This window comes from Theropithecus gelada, chromosome 6, assembly GCF_003255815.1.
Source record: "Theropithecus gelada isolate Dixy chromosome 6, Tgel_1.0, whole genome shotgun sequence".
Lineage (NCBI taxonomy): Eukaryota > Metazoa > Chordata > Mammalia > Primates > Cercopithecidae > Theropithecus > Theropithecus gelada.
The window spans coordinates 92,580,772-92,599,653 of NC_037673.1; the positions used below are offsets into that span (position 1 = coordinate 92,580,772).

The 18,882-nt window shown below is 39.7% G+C and overlaps 1 protein-coding gene across 1 annotated transcript in view; it reads right to left on the bottom strand.

Moving 5' to 3' along the window:
* Positions 1–18,882, bottom strand: part of LIX1 (limb and CNS expressed 1) — a 51,218-nt gene that overhangs the window by 23,434 nt on the left and 8,902 nt on the right. The window contains exon 2 of the mRNA XM_025388083.1: positions 8,967–9,130. Coding sequence (XP_025243868.1) covers positions 8,967–9,130 — 164 coding nt within the window. The remainder of the gene's footprint in view (positions 1–8,966; positions 9,131–18,882) is intronic.

Here is an 18,882-nt window from a genome sequence, read left to right on the forward strand (position 1 = left end):
CAAAGCTGAAGATGCCAGTCCTCACTGGGGTCAAGGGCAGGTCAGTGTTATTTAGGTGGCATTCATTCAATAGCACATGGTACCCACGGGGTTTTCCAAAGCTGGGACTTTGGAGGTGGCAAAACCAAATGACTCTGTGAGAGGTGAGAATTCCTGCCCAAATCCTATCGGCTGTTAGGTCTGTCATTCAGGTGGTTGGGAACATTTTGCTTTTGTGACTTGGAGTCTGACTTTTAGCAAGTGACTTGCGGAGTTTGTGCGTACTGCCTGACAGCTCTGGTCAGTGTCACCAACACCTCGGTTTCATCCTGACAGCAAGCCTTCACGAAGAATGCCACAAACCAGACCCTGTTGGTAACGGACCCCCTTTCAGTGCTTTAAAACCTTGACTACCCTGACCAAAGCACGAATATTTGCATGTGTTCCAATTTATCTAATTGTGGATATATTAGCATTTTTTCTCCTTCCAGATGGTGATGTGAAAAAGGGCAACCGTTGGAACTCAGTCACCCAAGTTAATATCGTGTCTATCCATAGGTCAGGGTGGCTGCAAATACATTGGGAACAATTTAGAGCTCTGTGTGTGCTGGGGATGGGGGTCTTAGCTAGGTGTGGGGGAGGGGACTGCTCTGGGAGTCCAATTTTCAGAGAAAACTCACCAGTTCCTGTCAACTGAAAGAAATGTTTCATGCACATGGTGGGTCAGAATGTTATTTTTATAATATAAACCACCTGGCGTTCTCCTCATTTACCTCTGCCGCAATGCTATTCTACACACATACCTAGACCAAGGTCCCTGGTAACTATTACAAGCCTATGTTGTGCTTTGCTCCTTGAGCTTTTATTCCTTTTCTTTTCTTTTTTCTTTTATTCTTTTTCTTTTTTTCAAGTTAAGGTGTAGACAAGATGAATTGATCAGGGCTCAAGATTTGGGTTTATTTTTATAGTTGCTTTGATGTGAAAGGACTTGGCTCTGATTGCATAAGAGGGATGGGGGGTGGGTTAGGCAGAGATGGAGTCAGGCTTTCTTCCCCCTCAGCAACTCACTGAGCCGGTGAGCATCTTTCTAAAGTTTATGAATTAGGGGCTGGGAGACTCCTGTGGACATAGTCCAAAGTCCTTATTTACCCTGTGGCCTTTCCTAACCATTTCTTTCACTATATTCTATATTTGGAGGTCAAGAATTTCGATTCGCTTTGTTTAATAAAAAAAGAAACAGATTAAAGTTAGGGAAGGAGGCTGGGGAATAAAGGGTCTCATTAAAGCAATATGCACTCCCAATTTCATGGGCAACTCATTAAGGTCTGATAATTAGCTGACATATGACTTTCAAATGGTTATAACTAACCTTCCCGTCTTTGAGTCTCATTAGTTATAAAACAGGATGCTTTCCTGTGGAGATTTCCACCAGGAAATGCCTCCTTTAGAAGTTAAGTTACTTTGCATAGCATGTCGTCCATCTGAGTCAAGGTATACCACCCTAGAGGCAGAGAAGAGGTCATGGATAATTTCAAATAGAAATACTAGGCATTAAAACAGCATTAGTGCTGGGCAATAGTCTCAAGTTTATAGCAGGAACTAAATCCCTATTTGGGATATGGAATGTCAAGGCCAGGCCTTATTTAACACTCAGCAAAAAGAGCATTACCATTCCATTGAGTCGAGTGTATGAATTAATCAAATTTTCTTAGTCATTCTCTACTGGGAGAAACTTAATTTTACAAACTTAGTTTATTATAATTTAAATGTACTTTTAATTCCATGTACTTTGAGAAGACTCATTTAATGCATGAAAGTATAAAATGCATTTTTATGTCTGATAATGCAGGTGAAGTATGCTTACTGCCTTAAGTAACCAAAATTAAACAAAATACTCCTCATTTTGTTTAAGGCTGTATGCTCCTTGGAAAAATAGTTTTTCTAGATATCAGCATAGGCAGTGGCTTTGGTTTGAAAACCAGAATGGCATAAAAGTGAAAACCCTTCAAATGAATTCATTGCCTTTTAGAGACAGAGCTTTGCAAGGAGCTCATCTGCACTATGTTCCACCCCGCATCTCACTACTCTACAGCCCTGTTTTGCAACCCCAAGCATTGGTTACAAATGGAAAAAAGAAAGGTCAATCAACAGTTTGCCTATGGAAAAACTGAATATCTCAACTTCATAGAGTGCTTGGCATTATTCAACTAGCCTAAGTACCAGAACCTACTGCTTAACACCTGTACTTATTTTCTGTGAAGCCATTTTAACAAGAAAATACTTATGTGAAAAAGATATAATGCCCTGATGAGTGTCTCACCCTCCAAATAGATCGAGCTATCACATCAATGTCTTTGCCAGGATGCATTTTTTTATTCAATCATAATTCATGCGCATAAATAATCACATGCGGCCGGGCGCGGTGGCTCAAGCCTGTAATCCCAGCACTTTGGGAGGCCGAGGCGGGCGGATCACGAGGTCAGGAGATCGAGACCATCCTGGCTAACATGGTGAAACCCCGTCTCTACTAAAAATACAAAAAACTAGCCGGGCGTGGTGGCGGGCGCCTGTAGTCCCAGCTACTCGGAGGCTGAGGCAGGAGAATGGCCTGAACCTGGGAGGCGGAGCTTGCAGTGAGCCGAGATCGCGCCACTGCACTCCAGCCTGGGTGACACAGCGCGAGACTCCGTCTCAAAATAAAAAAAAAAAAAAAAAAATCACATGCTCTAGTACTATATTCAAGGAAATTTTTGCTTGTTAGTCAAAATAAGAACGAAATTCATTAATTCAAGTTATTCCAGCAGATGCTATGTGGAAGACCACGTCACTGACTTGAAAGCAAAACTTGAATCACAAACCCTTTAAATCAAAATATAAAATAAGATAAAATACTCAAGTTCCCTTTTGGATTTGGAAGCAAAAACAGCTGCTGCAACAATGAGTGGCTTTCCTTCTGAGTTCATCAAGAGGGGAGCCAGACGTGGCTCTGATGGCCTTTGCATTGCTCTATTGTAAAAAAATGGAAATTACTGCAAGTTTTCATGGTCATGATATGTGGCTAGGGAAGGATTAACTGCCTAGACAAAAGTGGCATGAAGAAAATATGTCTAGAATACATGAAATACTTAATGCTTGTAATATTAGAAAATGATTTCTTTTATAAAAGATCCAACAAGTACTACTGTGTTTCAATACAACTTTCTGAAAAAAAAATTTTTTTAATCAGTATTTTATTTATTGTTTAGAAATGCAGAAATGAAATTATATTTTCACATCTCTTTTTCTATCCTGTAGTAGTTTATGAAGGCCTAGTCTAAAAGCAGGGCTATGGCTGCTTTCTCTCTCTCTTTTGTTCTCACTCTGTTTCTGTTTTTTGTAGGTTGTGGTGTCAAGGCTAACTGAAAATTCTTTAATTAGCTTTCATGGACACAAGCTTCCCATTTACTTCAGTGAGAGGCTTCTTTGCATAAAAACCAGTGGTTTGTGTCCATCAGAGCCTTTGACTGGACTGCTTTCCTTTGATTAATGAGAAAACTAAAGTTCAGTCTGAATACTACTTTCCTAAAGAATGAATGAGCATAATCTCTTACAGCTTTCATGAAACTGCCCGAAACCAGAGGGATTAGTCCCACAATCCGGTCCCATACTCCACTTCAAGTATTTTCAATTACTTGGCACCATTGGTGGTGACGTCCATGGCTCAGTAAGAAGGCTACTGCTGGCATAATGGTTTCTCCATGTTTCAGCACATGGTCTTGGCATTAATAATCCATCGTGAAATGATTTGTAATGCACAGGGGTGACATTTGATTATGTGAAAGGCATTGCAGGAATGAGCATGTAGGCTCTTACAGTCCAAATCCTGGCAAAAACATGATGAAATGTTATATGGTGAAAATAACATTTAAGATGGTTTCTGAACTGACAAAGAAAAGTGTAAGCACATTGCTTTAGGAGAAACATTCTTTCTTTTTTCCCACCTGGTTTTCCTTCTTAAGTCATATTTCGGAGGGGCAAATGGGTGAAGGGGCCAGATTTGGCAGCCAACCACCCAAACACATTTTCAAAACATACTTGATTCAGGAAATTCTGGATCTTTTTAAGCAAAGATGTTAACAATCCTCCTGAGAACCTTAAAATATGATGATTTAAACATCAGGAAAAGGGGACCCTAAAATGATCAGAGAAACCACCAAGAGGCCTCCCTGCTGAAGTGTTCAGTTTTTCGTTTTGTTTCCTATTTCTTCTTTTTTTTTTTAAGACCACAGAAGGATGTTGAATTTATTACCTAAGGGAAGTGCTATCATTTTGGGTCAAAATTTATGAGATGATAGGAAAATTTATACTTCTCCGGGTAGCAAAAACAAAAACAAGAACACTAGAATTTCTTACACTCATATCTTCTAGATCCATTCACCAATCTGTCAAATGCATTATATTCTAGATAGAGTATAATGAATGTATGAACTAATATAACGCATGCCTGGGTGTGAGTACTGCCAAATCTTGGTTATTTATGGTCCTAAGAGTCGGGTGGGGAAAAAGTTGCTATGTATAAATTAAATCCAGAGAGAATCACAAGGTCTTTTTAATCAATACTTTGAAATTCATCCATTTTCAAAACTTTAATGACAGATATGAACAAAATAATATCAGCTGATTTTACTGTTACTGACTTTTCCTCCTTAGCCCACTATCTTGCAGACTTAGGTGAATAATCTTAGCTATTGGTTACGTACAAGAATGGACAAACATTAACTTCATTTATTCTCTGGATTTGTTATTCATTCATTTGGCTATTCACTTAACACAATTTATTAGGCACTTTATGCACTATATGCAAAACACAGTGCTTGAAGTCATGGGGAACATAAGGATACACACCCCATCCCTGGAACTTACATTTCAGTAAAGGGAAAGAACGTGCACGTAGGTAACTTGAGCATACAGCAGAAAACATTGAGCCTAGTAGAGAAACAGAACACTGCTTTGGGAAATCACAGGAGGCAGAGAGTTCCATCAGGGAGATTCAGAGAAAACTTTTTGTTTTCTCTGAAAAATTTTTGTGGAGTCCTGGGAGATGGTCAGGGTTTAGATATGAAGAGAAGGTGGCAATAGCATTTCCTAAGTAGATCTCAATGTGAGTATGGGAATGGTTAGAAGAGGTCAAGACATGCATGAGGAACAGTTAGGTAGAAGCATCAAGTGTCAGAAAAGGAAATCGGGGAGATAAAACTGGAAGGGAAAGTTGGACCAGCTGTAGAAACTTTATTGCCAGAGTAAGGAATTTAGGCTTTAATAAGAAAGTAATAGGGAGCCATTGAAGCCCCCATTTTTTACCTTTTATTTTGAAATAAATGCTATGTTTATAGAAGAGTTTCAAAGATTGTAAAAAGTTCCCAGAAAGTAGTCCATATCACCTAAGTTTTCATGTTTCAATGAATAATGATTTATATAGTATTCTTATATTACACTTCTATGATTATATCCTCTCTTTCATGCTTAGTGTGGTGTGTCTTTTTTCCTTAATCAGAAATGCCAAAGATCTGTCTTTCTTATTTGTCTTTTCAAAGAAACAGTTTTTGATTTTGTGAACCAAGTTCGCCAGTTTTTGTCCCATTTCATTAGCTCCCCTGAAGTTTCCCTAAAGCTACGTATATGTTCAATCTAATTTTAAAAACAGATAGTGTACATATGCAGTGTCAAAAAAGTCCCTTGATCTGCCTTTTAAGCAGAATGCTGTCTCTAAGTCCCACATAACCACAGAGCTGTGCTTTTCTGTTATGATTCTGCTTGGAATATGGTGGGCCATTTCAATTTGACAACCTATGCTTTTCTTTAACTCAAAGAAAATTGCCTCTGTTATTTATTTCCTCCCCTCTCTTTCCTTTGTCTCTTTCTAGAGCTCTTACTAAATTGATGTTTACCTCCAAAATTTATCTGCATGTCTCCTGTACTGTCTTCCCTGTCTTTTTGCTCTAAGTTCTAGAAGACTTTACTTAGTTATTTCTTACTAATTTAGGGTCTATGTCTGCTCCTCTATTTGTTCCTCTTTAATTCTTTATCCTTATTGTTATAATTTGGCAATCATATTTCATTTTCTTGCTCCCTGCTTGCTCCATTTTAATAGCTTTTTTAGAGAGAAATATCCTTTCAAAATTTTCTGAGGATATTAACTGTTATACTCTTTTACATTCTGTGCTGCTTGAATTATTTTGTTCTTTTGTTTGCTTGCCTTTGGTCTTTTCTCTTATGCATTTGGTTTTCCTCAAATGTTTGGTGATCTTATGTTCATTGGCATACATGGACAAACAAGTACATTAGGTTAGGTGGCTGAAAAAACCTTCCTCTGTGATTGAGAATGTCTGTGTCCCTAGAGGGGCTCCCCTGAATGAGAGGACTGCCAGGTGCTTCGTATTGAGTGGGGTGTGTTGACAGGCAGACTTCACCTTAGGATGCTCGATAACGGACCTGCAGGCGCATGTGGATTGGAGAGCCTCTTCTTCAATGGCTGCCTTTCTTTCCCCTTTGCTGCCTCTCATCCCTGTCTTTGGTGTCTAGGGTTATATCAAGCTCTGTTCTGAGGCTTCTATACTCACATTCAAATCATCCTCATCAGTCAATTCACTTTCATTTACCAGAGGTAAAAATATACTGCTAACTACTGTTCAGAGTGGGGATCCACGTCACTGGATCAATGGGTCAGAAGTTTTGAAAGCAGTTCTTTGATTAGCCTTGAAATTACCCCAGTACTGCCTCCTGCTTTTTGCATTTGTTCATGTGACCCTGGAGTTTCTCTAGCTCTTCTTTACTTTCACAGTACATTTCTCCTATATATATATATTTAGACTGTGGCATCTGTGCCCCTAATAATTTGATTCGACTCTCCCAGAATTGCCTCCAAAGTTCATCTCTTCCAGTGGCACCCTTTCTTCCTGCCTGCACTATTGTGAATTTACTTATTTTAAAACATATCTTTGATATTTTAGGGAATTTCAGACTAGAAAAGAGTTTGAAGAATGTGCTAAGTCCACTCCATCTTGATTCAATCGTGAGACTTTTTTATTTTTATTTTATATTCTAAGAGCAATTCATCTTGTTGATTCTGGCCCATCTTTGCAGGTTATTTGAGAACTGTCAGAATATTCAGTGGCTCAGTCTTAGTTGTCCTTCCCAGCTTTAATCATGGCTTAGATGTCTGGAAGCCAGTGATGTCAGTTTGACCAGAACATGCTTTGTCTCCAACTCCCCACTGGACAATAGGCAAGGTTGTCCTATTTTCACAAGCAGTGCTGACCACAAGAGTAGGAAGGAGCCCTCTAAATCCTTACTGAAGGACACTATCTCTACTTCTAAGCCCCTATTTTACTCTAACAACTGTAATTTACTATAATCTAATTCATATCCCATTTTCTCCATTGACGTTACTTTCTGGAAGGTTGATAAGGATCTCACATTCATCACAGTCAGTGGAAACATCTCATTGGACATCTGTCCTGTGGCTAACCCCTGCTCACTTCATCCTCAGTCTCAAGGTGTCACATCTCTTGGTTTCCATACATCCCCTCTTCTGGTTCTTTGTCTCTTTCTGGGAAATCTCTGGGCTTTTTAGAGAAATCTTTCTCCTTTTATTTCCCACACTAAAAGTGTTCCTAGGAGCATTCCTTGATCATCTTCTTATACCACACATTCTCACTTGGCAGTGGTACCTGTAGCTGTGGCTTCAGCTTAGAAACATAGAAGTTCAACCCATATCTCCTTCTTGAGCTTCAGGTCTTACTTTTTTTTTTTTTTTGGATAGGGCAAGGCGATTGCTCTTCTCTGTTTGGCTTCCAGGCACTTCATACTGACTGCGTCTTCACCTTTCACATACCAGCTCCACTTCCTCCTGTGTTCCCCACCCAGTGACTAAAGCCAGGGCTGACCACTGGTAAAGGTGAAGGTGAAGAGACTTGATTAGGCATGAAAGTATCATCCCAACTTTCTCCTAATGAAATCCCTTCACCTTTAGCTCCTGAACATGCTGTGTGTGCAGCTCGTCTCCATGGGCACTCATCACGGTCAGCCTCTCTGCCATTTAAATCGTTTAAATCCAAAGCATCTTCATGCTGTGACCCAAGTAATCTTTCTGAAATACATTTGAATACATCACTCTTCTGCTCAGAATCCTTCAAGGGTTCTGATTTTATATAGAATAAAACCTGTACTGCTTTGCAAAGTATTTACATCCCTTGTGGTTTGATGTGAGTGCCTACCTGTCCTCTCCCAACAGTTCCTTGCCACACACATTGACCCTTATGTTTCCCTCATTCTGAAAATGCTGTGGTTCCCTATGCTAAGAATGTCATTTTCCCTTTTCCCATTGGCCAAGACATCATCAGCTGAATGCCTCAGTTCACGTTTATATTCCCTGTGAATACTTCTTTGACTTCCCCTAGGCAGCAAAGGTTTGTAAGTCTGTTTATTAAATTATACCCTTCCCTCACTCAATGAAGGATTTGAAACCATGTAAAACAGATACACCTGGTAACAGGATACAATAAATGAGTGAGTTAATAAGTTCAAAGGAAAAGTAAAGGTAAAAATATAAATAGTATCAGGTATGAAGTTAGTGTTAAAAATTATGTGATACTATGTTCTGTACACTTACACTACAAAAAAAGCCCTGAAAATTTGCCTTTGGGCTTTTTAGTTGACAAACTAAGAGAGAAACTTGATTGCTTATGAGTTTCACAGTATCCATAAGCAAGAAATAAAACATCTTTGCCAGTTATTGAAAATTGAGGGATAATTTACTCAATTAAAAGGGTATTTATAAAGGATATTGGCAAATTTAGAAATTCCTTTCCCTCTGTCTTCATTCATAGAATATGGTACAACTTTGTTCACTATCTCCAGGAAAACTTACAATGTAACCATTTTACAAAAAGGTTTACTTTACTTTAACCCAATGAACTTTCACTGACAAATTAATGGCTACTTCTTACCTGAAAGTTGCCAAAACAGCTTCCCCCTGGGAGGGTCACATAACTCACAAAGGGAGGCCCAGGAGCTGGCAGTGACTCATAGACCACCACACCTTCACTTGGGAATGCAGCCCTCTGCTGCTGCTTGCTTTCCCAAAATTCCTGTAACATTGACACAACGTTCACTGAAAGAGACAAGAAACACCATCAGTTTTTTTTTTTTTTTTTTTTTGAGACAGTCTCGCTCTGTTGCCCAGGCTGGAGTGCAGTGGCGCAATCTTGGCTCACTGCAAGCTCCGCCTCCTGGGTTCACGCCATTCTCCTGCCTCAGCCTCCCAAGTAGCTGGGACCACAGGCACTCGCCACCACGCTTGGCTAATTTTTTGTATTTTTAGTAGAGACAGGGTTTCACCATATTAGCCAGGATGGTCTCGATCTCCTGACCTCGTGATCCACCCGCGTTGGCCTCCCAAAGTGCTGGGATTACAGGCGTGAGCCACCGTGCCTGGCAAAACACCATCAGTTATTAAGGATGGACATAATCTGGTGCAAAACCAAACTTTTATTTGCAAGCTGGATTCTGTAGCATGACAGTTCCAGTTTAAGTAGAGCTGGGTATGTGGATAGTGGGGTGTGGGGGCTTTTAGCTGTGAAAGAATATACTTTATTTAAATATATTTAAAGTATGTTAAAATATACAAATTAACCAATGCAAATGTGTATATTTCTTAATGAGTAAGGCTCAAGAAATGGTTTTGGTACCCTATATTAAAACAATATAGCAGTATTTCAAATTTACTCTATAAATTAATTTTTAATATAAAAATTAAAAATCTCATTCTGTTTTGAGCATTTGTCTTAATAGACTTTATCCAAAGCTGTGATTATCTATGGTCCTCTTTCTCATTTCTCATAGACTCTTAAGCCTGCAAAGATTTAAGAAGAGAAAGCCAGAAAGAAGGGAACTCTTTTCATGCTCCTTCTACCCCAATCTAAACGAGAATGAAAGGCAGTTGTGGAATAAGCAGGAGGCCGGAAAAATCCATGAGTGAAACTAATAACATGAAGACCTTGTTAAGAACAAGGTCTGTTCGAGTATTTCAGAAAACATAGTAATGGCTAGAGCCATATGTTTTAGATTAAATGACCTGTGATAGCCTGCAGAAGTTCCAGATCAAATTAGGTTGGTTTGTTTATCCTGTACTGCAAATTAAACTATAGAAATTAACAAGGATAATAGATTTGTAGAGTCAAAAGTGACCTTATAGGTCATGTAGGCAAAGCCCTGCCTAATGCAGGAATTCCTTGCCAGCATTCCTGACAGCTGCCCATCTGGCCTGTACCTGAACATGTGGAAGGACCTAGTACTTGCTACAACCTGAGGCAGCCTATTTCAACTGCTAATGGTTCTGTAAAAGGTCCTTTTAAGAGTGAACTGAAATCTGCTTTCCTGTAAGGTTCATGCAGAGGGTCTACTTCTCATTTCTGAGGCCTCAAAGAAGTTTATTTCCTTATCCACATGAGAGCCCACCACATGTCTGAAAGCAGCATAGGACATCTGTTGTTTTGCTTGCCTGGCATTCACTTCCCTTCTTGTGGAAATAGCACTGAGATGTTCCTTGAAGAATCATGTAGTCTCTAGGGGTGCAGGTGGGAATTTGGCCATATCCAAGCCATTTAGGGACAAGTGTGTGAAAATGTTGAAAGTTTCCATCTTTCAGTGGGGTTTCTGGAGCGGTAGGAGGAAAGCATGGCACTGCCTGAGCAAGAAGAAAATCTGGCTGAGAAGAAAGTCAGCCCAGAGAATGGTTCAGTAAAGAGATGGAGAAAGGCTAAGTTCTGATGACATAGTTTGAGCTCCTGGTTCCAGCTATGCCCGTAATCCAGGATCCTTGATTGGACTTGAAGTTATCTAAACCAACCCATCTGCTTTTTCCTTAAGCCATTTTCAACTGGCATCTCTCACTTGCATATGAAAAGTACACTAAACAGACAACACTCAGGTTTTTTCAAGTTCTAGATTAAATAGTTTTTGCTCTTTCAAACATGCTTCATGTAACATGGCATCTATGCACTTTGCCTTTATCCTGAATATATTCTTGGATCTGCTTTAAAATTCTGGACAGTGACATTTTTCAGAGAGTCTGGAATATCTCAGAGTTTGATCTGGAGGCAAAATCATTGTATAGCCACTTTCTAAGCTGTTTACTAGAGCACTGGGTGTCTGTACCTTCTCTGTAGGTCACTGATCAGCTTCATGGTATATAGTTCAGGCAAATTCTGGCAACTCCTAAGGAACTGGTTGCCTGTGTATATTTAAAAACCGCAGTGTTTAGTAATTTAAGAAGTGATTTGGGAAAGAAATCGGGAGAATGTTAAGAGTAGTGAGGGGATACTTGAATTAATCAATAAAATACATATTGAATGGTCAAGTTGAGAATTAGTCATTACAGAGCTTTTTAATTTTTTTGAAAATATTTGAAATTATATTTTCTACCAGTTGATATAATTCAAACTAGAATTACAACTTTCATTTTCTAAACTATTTTTCTGTCCCTCACTCTCCTCCTTTTCCTCCCACCCCTGAGGAAACAAGTATCTATGAGCTAGCTGACTTGAGTCTCTGCTTGCATTTGACCTCCAGAAGTCAGCAGAGATGTCCTGAAGATTGAAGACTGTAACTAATGCCAGTAGCCTGTTGCTCTTCTTGTCGACAAGGACTATTAGCCTCCTACTTTGTCAGTCAGTTGTTGACTGGTGTTTAGCTGAGAAGTGGAGCAGGAAGTTGAGGACCCATGATAATCTAGGTAAAACGCATGACAATCTGGGGAAAATGAACACAAGAATTTTGGCATGTAAAGCTCTTGGGATTAAGGAGTTTGAAGCTATGCACTAAGTCAGATTTCTGTGTGAATAAAAGTTGAAGTTTTCAAACTTTTCATTCTGCAATTTTGTAAGATTTCTCTGATGATCCCACAGATGTCATCACCCGCCAAGAGTGCAATATATATACATACAGACACACAATCCATCTTTCTATCTCTATCTCTTCTTGTCGACTCAAAAACCAGACAAATGAAGTGCAGAGGGAAGAAGGCCAGCTTGCCGTTTGGAGTTCCAAAGATATACCAAAGATTGGTATATCAGAAAATGCTCTATTTATGAAACACATGCTCCTTTATTTTGGGGGGTAGCATCAACAAGGTTTGTGGACAATTTCAAAGAAAATATGAGCAGAGGGTCAAGAGCTGCTGAAGAAAATCACCCAAGTTTGAGAACAGGTGTCAATCAATACATAGTTAATCTCTAGGTGCAGTTGCACCTTCATTGCCCAGCCAATGATCCTGCCTTCCATGTTACAGAATAAACTTGAGCTACCAAGTGTGTAATATCTACCCCTATGTCTAGGGACCATCTGCACAAATGCTCAGCTCCACTTTATTTCCTACAGTCTCAAATGAATTTGTGCTGCTTTTCCTGGAAATTGTTCTCTTAGTCACTCCCATGGCCTATTTTTAAAAGTTCCCTCCTTATTCACTCTTTCCCAGCAGCCAAAGCTGTGCTCAAAACAACTATTAAATGAATAAATGACTAAATCAATCAATTAAATGAAACACTCATCTTGGAACTATGTCTGGCTACTAGTTATTAAAATGCTCCCAATATAGCCAAACTGCTAGAAAGAATATTCCACATTGACTATCTCTGCTTCCTTATATTCCATTTATTTTTAACCCACCGCAAGTAATATAGGCTTTCCTCCACATTATTCCACTGAAATTCCTACAAATAGTACCAATTCCTGGTTTTCAGTCCGTAGTTACTTGACTTGTTAGCTGTATTTGACAAAGCTGATAACTTTCTTCCAGAAACCTTGTCTCCCTAGGCTTTTCCTCCTCAGTCTGTGTTTCTTCCTAATCATTTCTCCTTGGTGTCTTTTGTGAATTTCTCTTCCTCTGCTCACTACTCATGTTGACTAGCATGGAAATCTTGTCTTGTCTCGTCTTGCTTCTCTTCTAGCTATTCTCCTTGAATGACAGAACCTACCATAATAAACACAGACAGCTCCCAAACTATTCTCTTGCATATCCAATTTTTTTTTTTATCAGACACTGCCACTTGGATGTTGCAAAAACTCAACATATTTTCAAACTCAACTCATTTTCTTTTTCATAAACTCTTCTCTTCCTCTGAATTACTTTTCTTTCTCCTGAGTTACCCAAAAAAAAAAAAAAAAAAAAAAAAAAAAAAAGTGATGTTATCATCTACCTAGTTACCTAAATCAGAAACTGGGCATAAACCTTAAACTTCATTTCCTCTTTCAATATCTAATAAATGCCCAAGTTTGTCCGGGCATGGGGGCTCACGCCTATAATCCCAGCACTTTGGGAGGCCGAGGTGGGTGGATCACGAGGTCAGGAGATTGAGACCATCCTGGCTAACACGGTGAAACCCCTGCTCTACTAAAAAAAAATACAAAAAAAATTAGCTGGGCGTGGTGGTAGGCGCCTGTAGTCCGAGCTACTCGGGAGGCTGAGGCAGGAGAATGGTGTGAACCTGGGAGGCAGAGCTCGCAGTGAGCCAAGATTTCGCCACTGCACTTCAGCCTGGGTGACAGAGCGAGACTCCATCTCAAAAAAAAGAAAAAAAAAAAGCCCAAGTTTTGTCAATTTCATATCCTGATGTCTCCCATCAGCATCAGTTTCTTTCAGTCTATACTGCCATTACTGCATTGGTTCATGCTTACTGTATCACATCAAGCATACCACAATACCCTCCTGACTCCAACCAGCCTCCCATCCAACCTATACTCCCACTGTTTTCAGGGTAATATCACTAAATCTCATAGCCGATCAAATCACTCATATCTTCAAATCCTTCTGTGAGTCCCTTATTAACTATGGAATGAATGACTCCTTGGCAAGGCATAGAAGACCCTGTGTCTTACTATTCTCTCTTGTCCTAACCTCCTCTCCCCAAGTTCACCCTCCGGGTTCCTCACTCTATATGCTTCTTATGCTTCTCAAAAGCCAGTACTTCCATTCATCCTCCTGGAATGCCCTTCTTTCCACTGTCTATTTTCTTCTTGAATGGTGCCTACTCTTTTTCAAGACTTGCTTCCAGCATCAGTTTCTCAAAAACAAAAACAAAATAATCTCAAAGCCCTTGCTAATGAAAGTGTACCCCCCACCCCCAAGAAACATCATGGTATCACTTGGGAACTTGTTAAAAATGCAGAATCTGAGGCTCCACTCTAGGCCTTCTGAACTATAATCTCCTTCTTAACAAGATTAAAAAAAAAAACAAACTGATGCATGTTAAAATTTGAGAAACCTTGCTGTAGGAAGAAGTGACGATTCCTATCCTCCTAATGTATCTATTATATGCATTTTCCCTTTTCATCCTTACAGCACCCCCCTGAAATAGGTATTATCATCCACAGCCTACAAAGGAAAAAAAAAGAAGTTGAAGGTGTAATCACACGGCTACTAAGTCTTGGACCTAGGATTTTTAACCTAGTTTTGCCTCTACAGTCCATGTCCTTGGTTCATCCTGAGTTACTCTGTAATATAATAGAACTTAAGTTATTTTCATGCTGTCTATCTGTAATATAAACAATGCTCATTGGAGAAAGAATTATATCATTTTCCCCACAACCCCTGGAACATAGTAGAAACATAACAAATGTTTGCCAAGTATTTGAATGTTATCAAAAGTATAGAAGATGAGCAGCATTTGTCAGGCTGTTGGTAGTGTAGGCATGGAAGTCTTCCCCAAGAATTACTTCATTTACCTTTTTCTGTGGGCCATTTTCCTGACATTTGTTCTTGACAAAGTCAAATGAAAGAAAAGACTTTATTTGTACATTTTCAAACAAGTCATATGACACGTTTCCAGCTTGGAACTGTCCTTCGTAATGAGCAGTCCATGTGCATGTAAACACACATTCGTATCATCAATCTTCAACCAACTGCTCTGTTTTAAGCAATGGTGTAAATACCCACAGACTGGCTCAGGAGGGGCTGTGACTGAGCCTCTCATTCCAGCCCTTTCTTTCAAGGAACAAAGGAGGGACCTCAAGAGAAATAAGAGGCAAGGACAGAGACTGCTGAGGGGCTTGATTTCCCGGGTAGGGGGACATGAGCCTTCTGGCAAGGCCAGGTCTCTACCTGATTGTGCCTCCCACCTCAGGGTCAGGAAGCTACAGTCGAAAACATATTATCTTTGGCTTTGCATTATTTCTCCAAAAGTTTAGTAAAGTTCTTTTTGAAATGTTTCTACTCTCTCCCAGTGGACACTAAAGGGAAGGGGCTTTATCCACAGCCAGGACAAGATAAATCAGTCATACAGCGAATCTAGACACTGGACCAGGTAGCAGTGACTCCTGAGCCAGAGCTCTGGAGAAAGCCGAGAGGTAGCAGTTGGGCTGACGCTGAATTAAGGATGAGCTGAGCAACACTTCTGGTTCTGCCTTTAACTTTCACAAACCATCTTTTGGGTTTGCTTTTGTCAAGGTAACTGATGTTTAACTGATAAAGTTACAATAAAGAAGCAGAATATCAAATCCCTTGCTGAGGCAAGGGACTTAAGAAGTAGAAGGAGAGAGAACTGTTAGGAGGAGTATTAATAATATCACGAAATCCAGTTCCTTTTTGTGATTTCTATCAGATTATAACTGCTTACAGTAAAGAAAGCAGTGTACCTCTGAAGTGACTTTGCAGATCGAGATTCTTAATTCATTCTACTGTCCCTCATTGCTTTTGCTAACACGGTGATAGGCCTCTGCAGGAGTTTTAAATATTTTGTTTTTCAATAACAAGAAAATGTACTATGTAGTTTATAGACATTAGTGTGGCTACTTTCTTCTTCACTGTGTTTTGAAATTTGAACACAACAGAGTTTTCAGAGTAGTATTACATCGCCAAGCAAGTCTCTTTGTAAGTGAGGTTTTCATTTTCCCCTTCCTGAAGCTTCCTTTTTTAATTATAAAGTTCAGCATTGAGGCTTTCCCGGTTAACTGATAAAGACATCCAGCAACATGGAACACCTTGGTTATCTAACCCTTGACCCTCTCCAGCATAAATTCGTGATTGGCTTCAGCATGGACAGTCTCATGACACCTCCCTGCACACATGTTGCTTATTTGTTATCTGTACCTTGGTTCAAGTGCTCCCTCCTATTTTGAGTGTTTGGTCCCTCCCCTCCCTTCCTTCTATCCAGTTTACTCCCACACTTCAGGGGAAATGACACCTTCTCCATTGTGCCTCACTCACTGGCTCCTTCCCACTTGCATCTCCTTTTCTGAACTCTTATTCCGTGAGTGGCCCTATGTCTTAGCACTTAATCTCCTATAAACCATGCTAATAAAATGGATGTGGTGCTCCTGGCTAAATGTATCCAGTCAGACTTGGCTGTACTTTCTTCTGGCCAGAGGAATGAAATGCCTTGTGGTAACAATTCATCTTATAGAATACAGTTTTCTGTTATTTAACTCACAGCAGACTGGGATTCTAGAGGGTCACCACTCTGGCTCATTCTTCTCTGTAGCCTCCTTGATATCCAGCACAGGCTGGATACTCACCTAGAAGCAGTCATTGAATTCATCTGGAATCGAAGAAACCTCGACATAGTCTAAACAGCTTTAGTGCAATTGAATGAACATGTAGAAAGTAAGTGAAGTCCCTGTGATCCACAGCGCGGTCAGGACTTAATTCTGGAATAGGAGGTTTCATGGATAGACCACCATGGTGTTCACACAACATGGGTGTGTTGGTGGCAATCATGTCTCAGCTGGAGATGGCAAAGTGGGTAGAGAGAGATGAAGCCTGGTCAGGGTAGAAACACGGTTGTTGACTGCCTACTCACTTGGGTTGTGAGTAGGCAGTCAGTTGTACCTTCATAAGAACTAGTGTGTAGGAAAGTCCTGAACAGGGATAATAAGTCTGTTTGTCTTGGATGCCAACACTAATTGATTTATGTAGACTGCCTGAAGCACTCTATTGAAAAGAATTGAAAAATACCATATGGGATCAGTGGAACAGAACACCATAATTAACCTGCAATGTGGCATTGGCATGTCTATGTGCTGACTCTGACCTTGATGCTATGAAGTAATAGAAAAATCCAAGACAGGTCTCGGCGCACGGAGATTTACAATCCAACTGGAGAAATAATATATTCATCATATAATTAGTGAACAAAATATTAGAGTGCTAAATTGTGGAACAGAGATGATGTTAAAGTGACGTGTAAAATGTAAAATTTATGGCAGAATAATTAAATAAATGCAAGGGGAAGAGTAGATGAATGTGGGCTGAAAAGGTCAGGAAAAATTTGTGTAGGAAAAAGGCCTAAGCTGAGCCCTTCTCAGACGAATGAGGTTGAGGAAGGGATGGGGGAAGGGAGAGAAATAATGATACTCCCACTGAGGAACTGTGTAGGGAGCAATAGGAAAGAGTGGCAGTAGGAAGGGATATGATTTGACAAGAGACAGGGTGAGAGGACTTAGCTTCTTTTAATAACTGGATGTGAATCCCATTGCCCTGGTACCCCAGCTTTACCCAAGCAGGAGAGAAGGGTAGGAACAGAGTCCCTTGTCCTTTGCCCCTGCCGAAGGTGCTGTGCTGCCTGTGCTGGCTCCATCCATGAAGAGGTGGAGCCAGGAGGAAGGGCCTGGATCTCCAGAGAGAATGTGCGGTTGCTCTTGTATATCTGGGTGAGCCCAAGGTAGAACATTTCTCTGAGAGGGGCCTGGGCAGAAAAATCCACTAGAAGTGGGTAGGAGATGAGTAAGCAAAAGAGTGTTCCTTCTGCAGCCTGGAAGGAGATGAAGCCCCTTCAGAGAAGGACATCAGTAATTGGACACCCAGAGGGCATCATAATCAACATTCAGGGCTTATCATGTGTGTATATATAAAATTATATTTTTATTCTCACAGATTGGACACAATGCAGATGCCAGTAAGGATACATGATCTATGTTTTCATAGGGAAAGTTTGAGATGTAGAGAGTTTAAATGCTCTGTGGATTATAGGGTTTGTTATAGAAGAGTCCTCAAATACAGGCATGAGTTCATTACACAATAAAATATGCACTGAATCTTGTCTCTCCACTTTTTATCAACAGACAGGCAGTTTCCTTAGTAGTTAAAAAAACTGTTCTCTGAAGCCAGACTGTCTGGGTTTGAATCCTGTTTCTATCACTGCAAGATGTCTAACCACCCCATGCCTCAGTTCTTCATCTGTGGAACGTAGTGTCTATATCACAGGGGTGCTGTAAGGCTTAAAATGGAAAATGCTCAGAAAAGAACTTCACACATAGTAAGTACTAAAGTGTTAGCTATTATTTGTGACTGGAGGAGGTAAAGGAAGAAAAGAAAAGGCATGAATATGTGTTTCCATATTGCATCTTTGAAACTAACTGTTCCTGTATTGGAAACTAAGTCATTAAATAGTCTAAAAATAGTCTACAACCTGAAGATTCTCTAATTGAACACATTGTGCTATTTATTTCCAAGATAGGTGCAGAGTTCAGGGATAGAAAAGAGAAAGATCTTTTGATAACATTTCACTGGTAAAGTTTGAACTCCCTAATAGCCAGAAAATAATGGATACAATGCTACATGTCTCAAAATTTGAAAATGTGGATTTTTTTGGTCCCAATTTTTCACTTTCTAATGGATGCTAAAGGCAATAGACCTGCTCCTAGCAAAAATTACCATGAGGAGCTAATCTTATTTTAAATTAATTTTCATAACAGTGTATGCTTCAGGAAAGTAGAAACAATATAGTTCATTGCTCAGTTCAATTGCTTAATATGACACAAGTCCTGCATAGAAGACAGTCATTTGTTCACAAAAAGGGATCTTAAAAATCCATTATAAATTTGATAGGAAAAAAAGAACAAATTTCTTTAAGACTTGCATGAGGAAATATT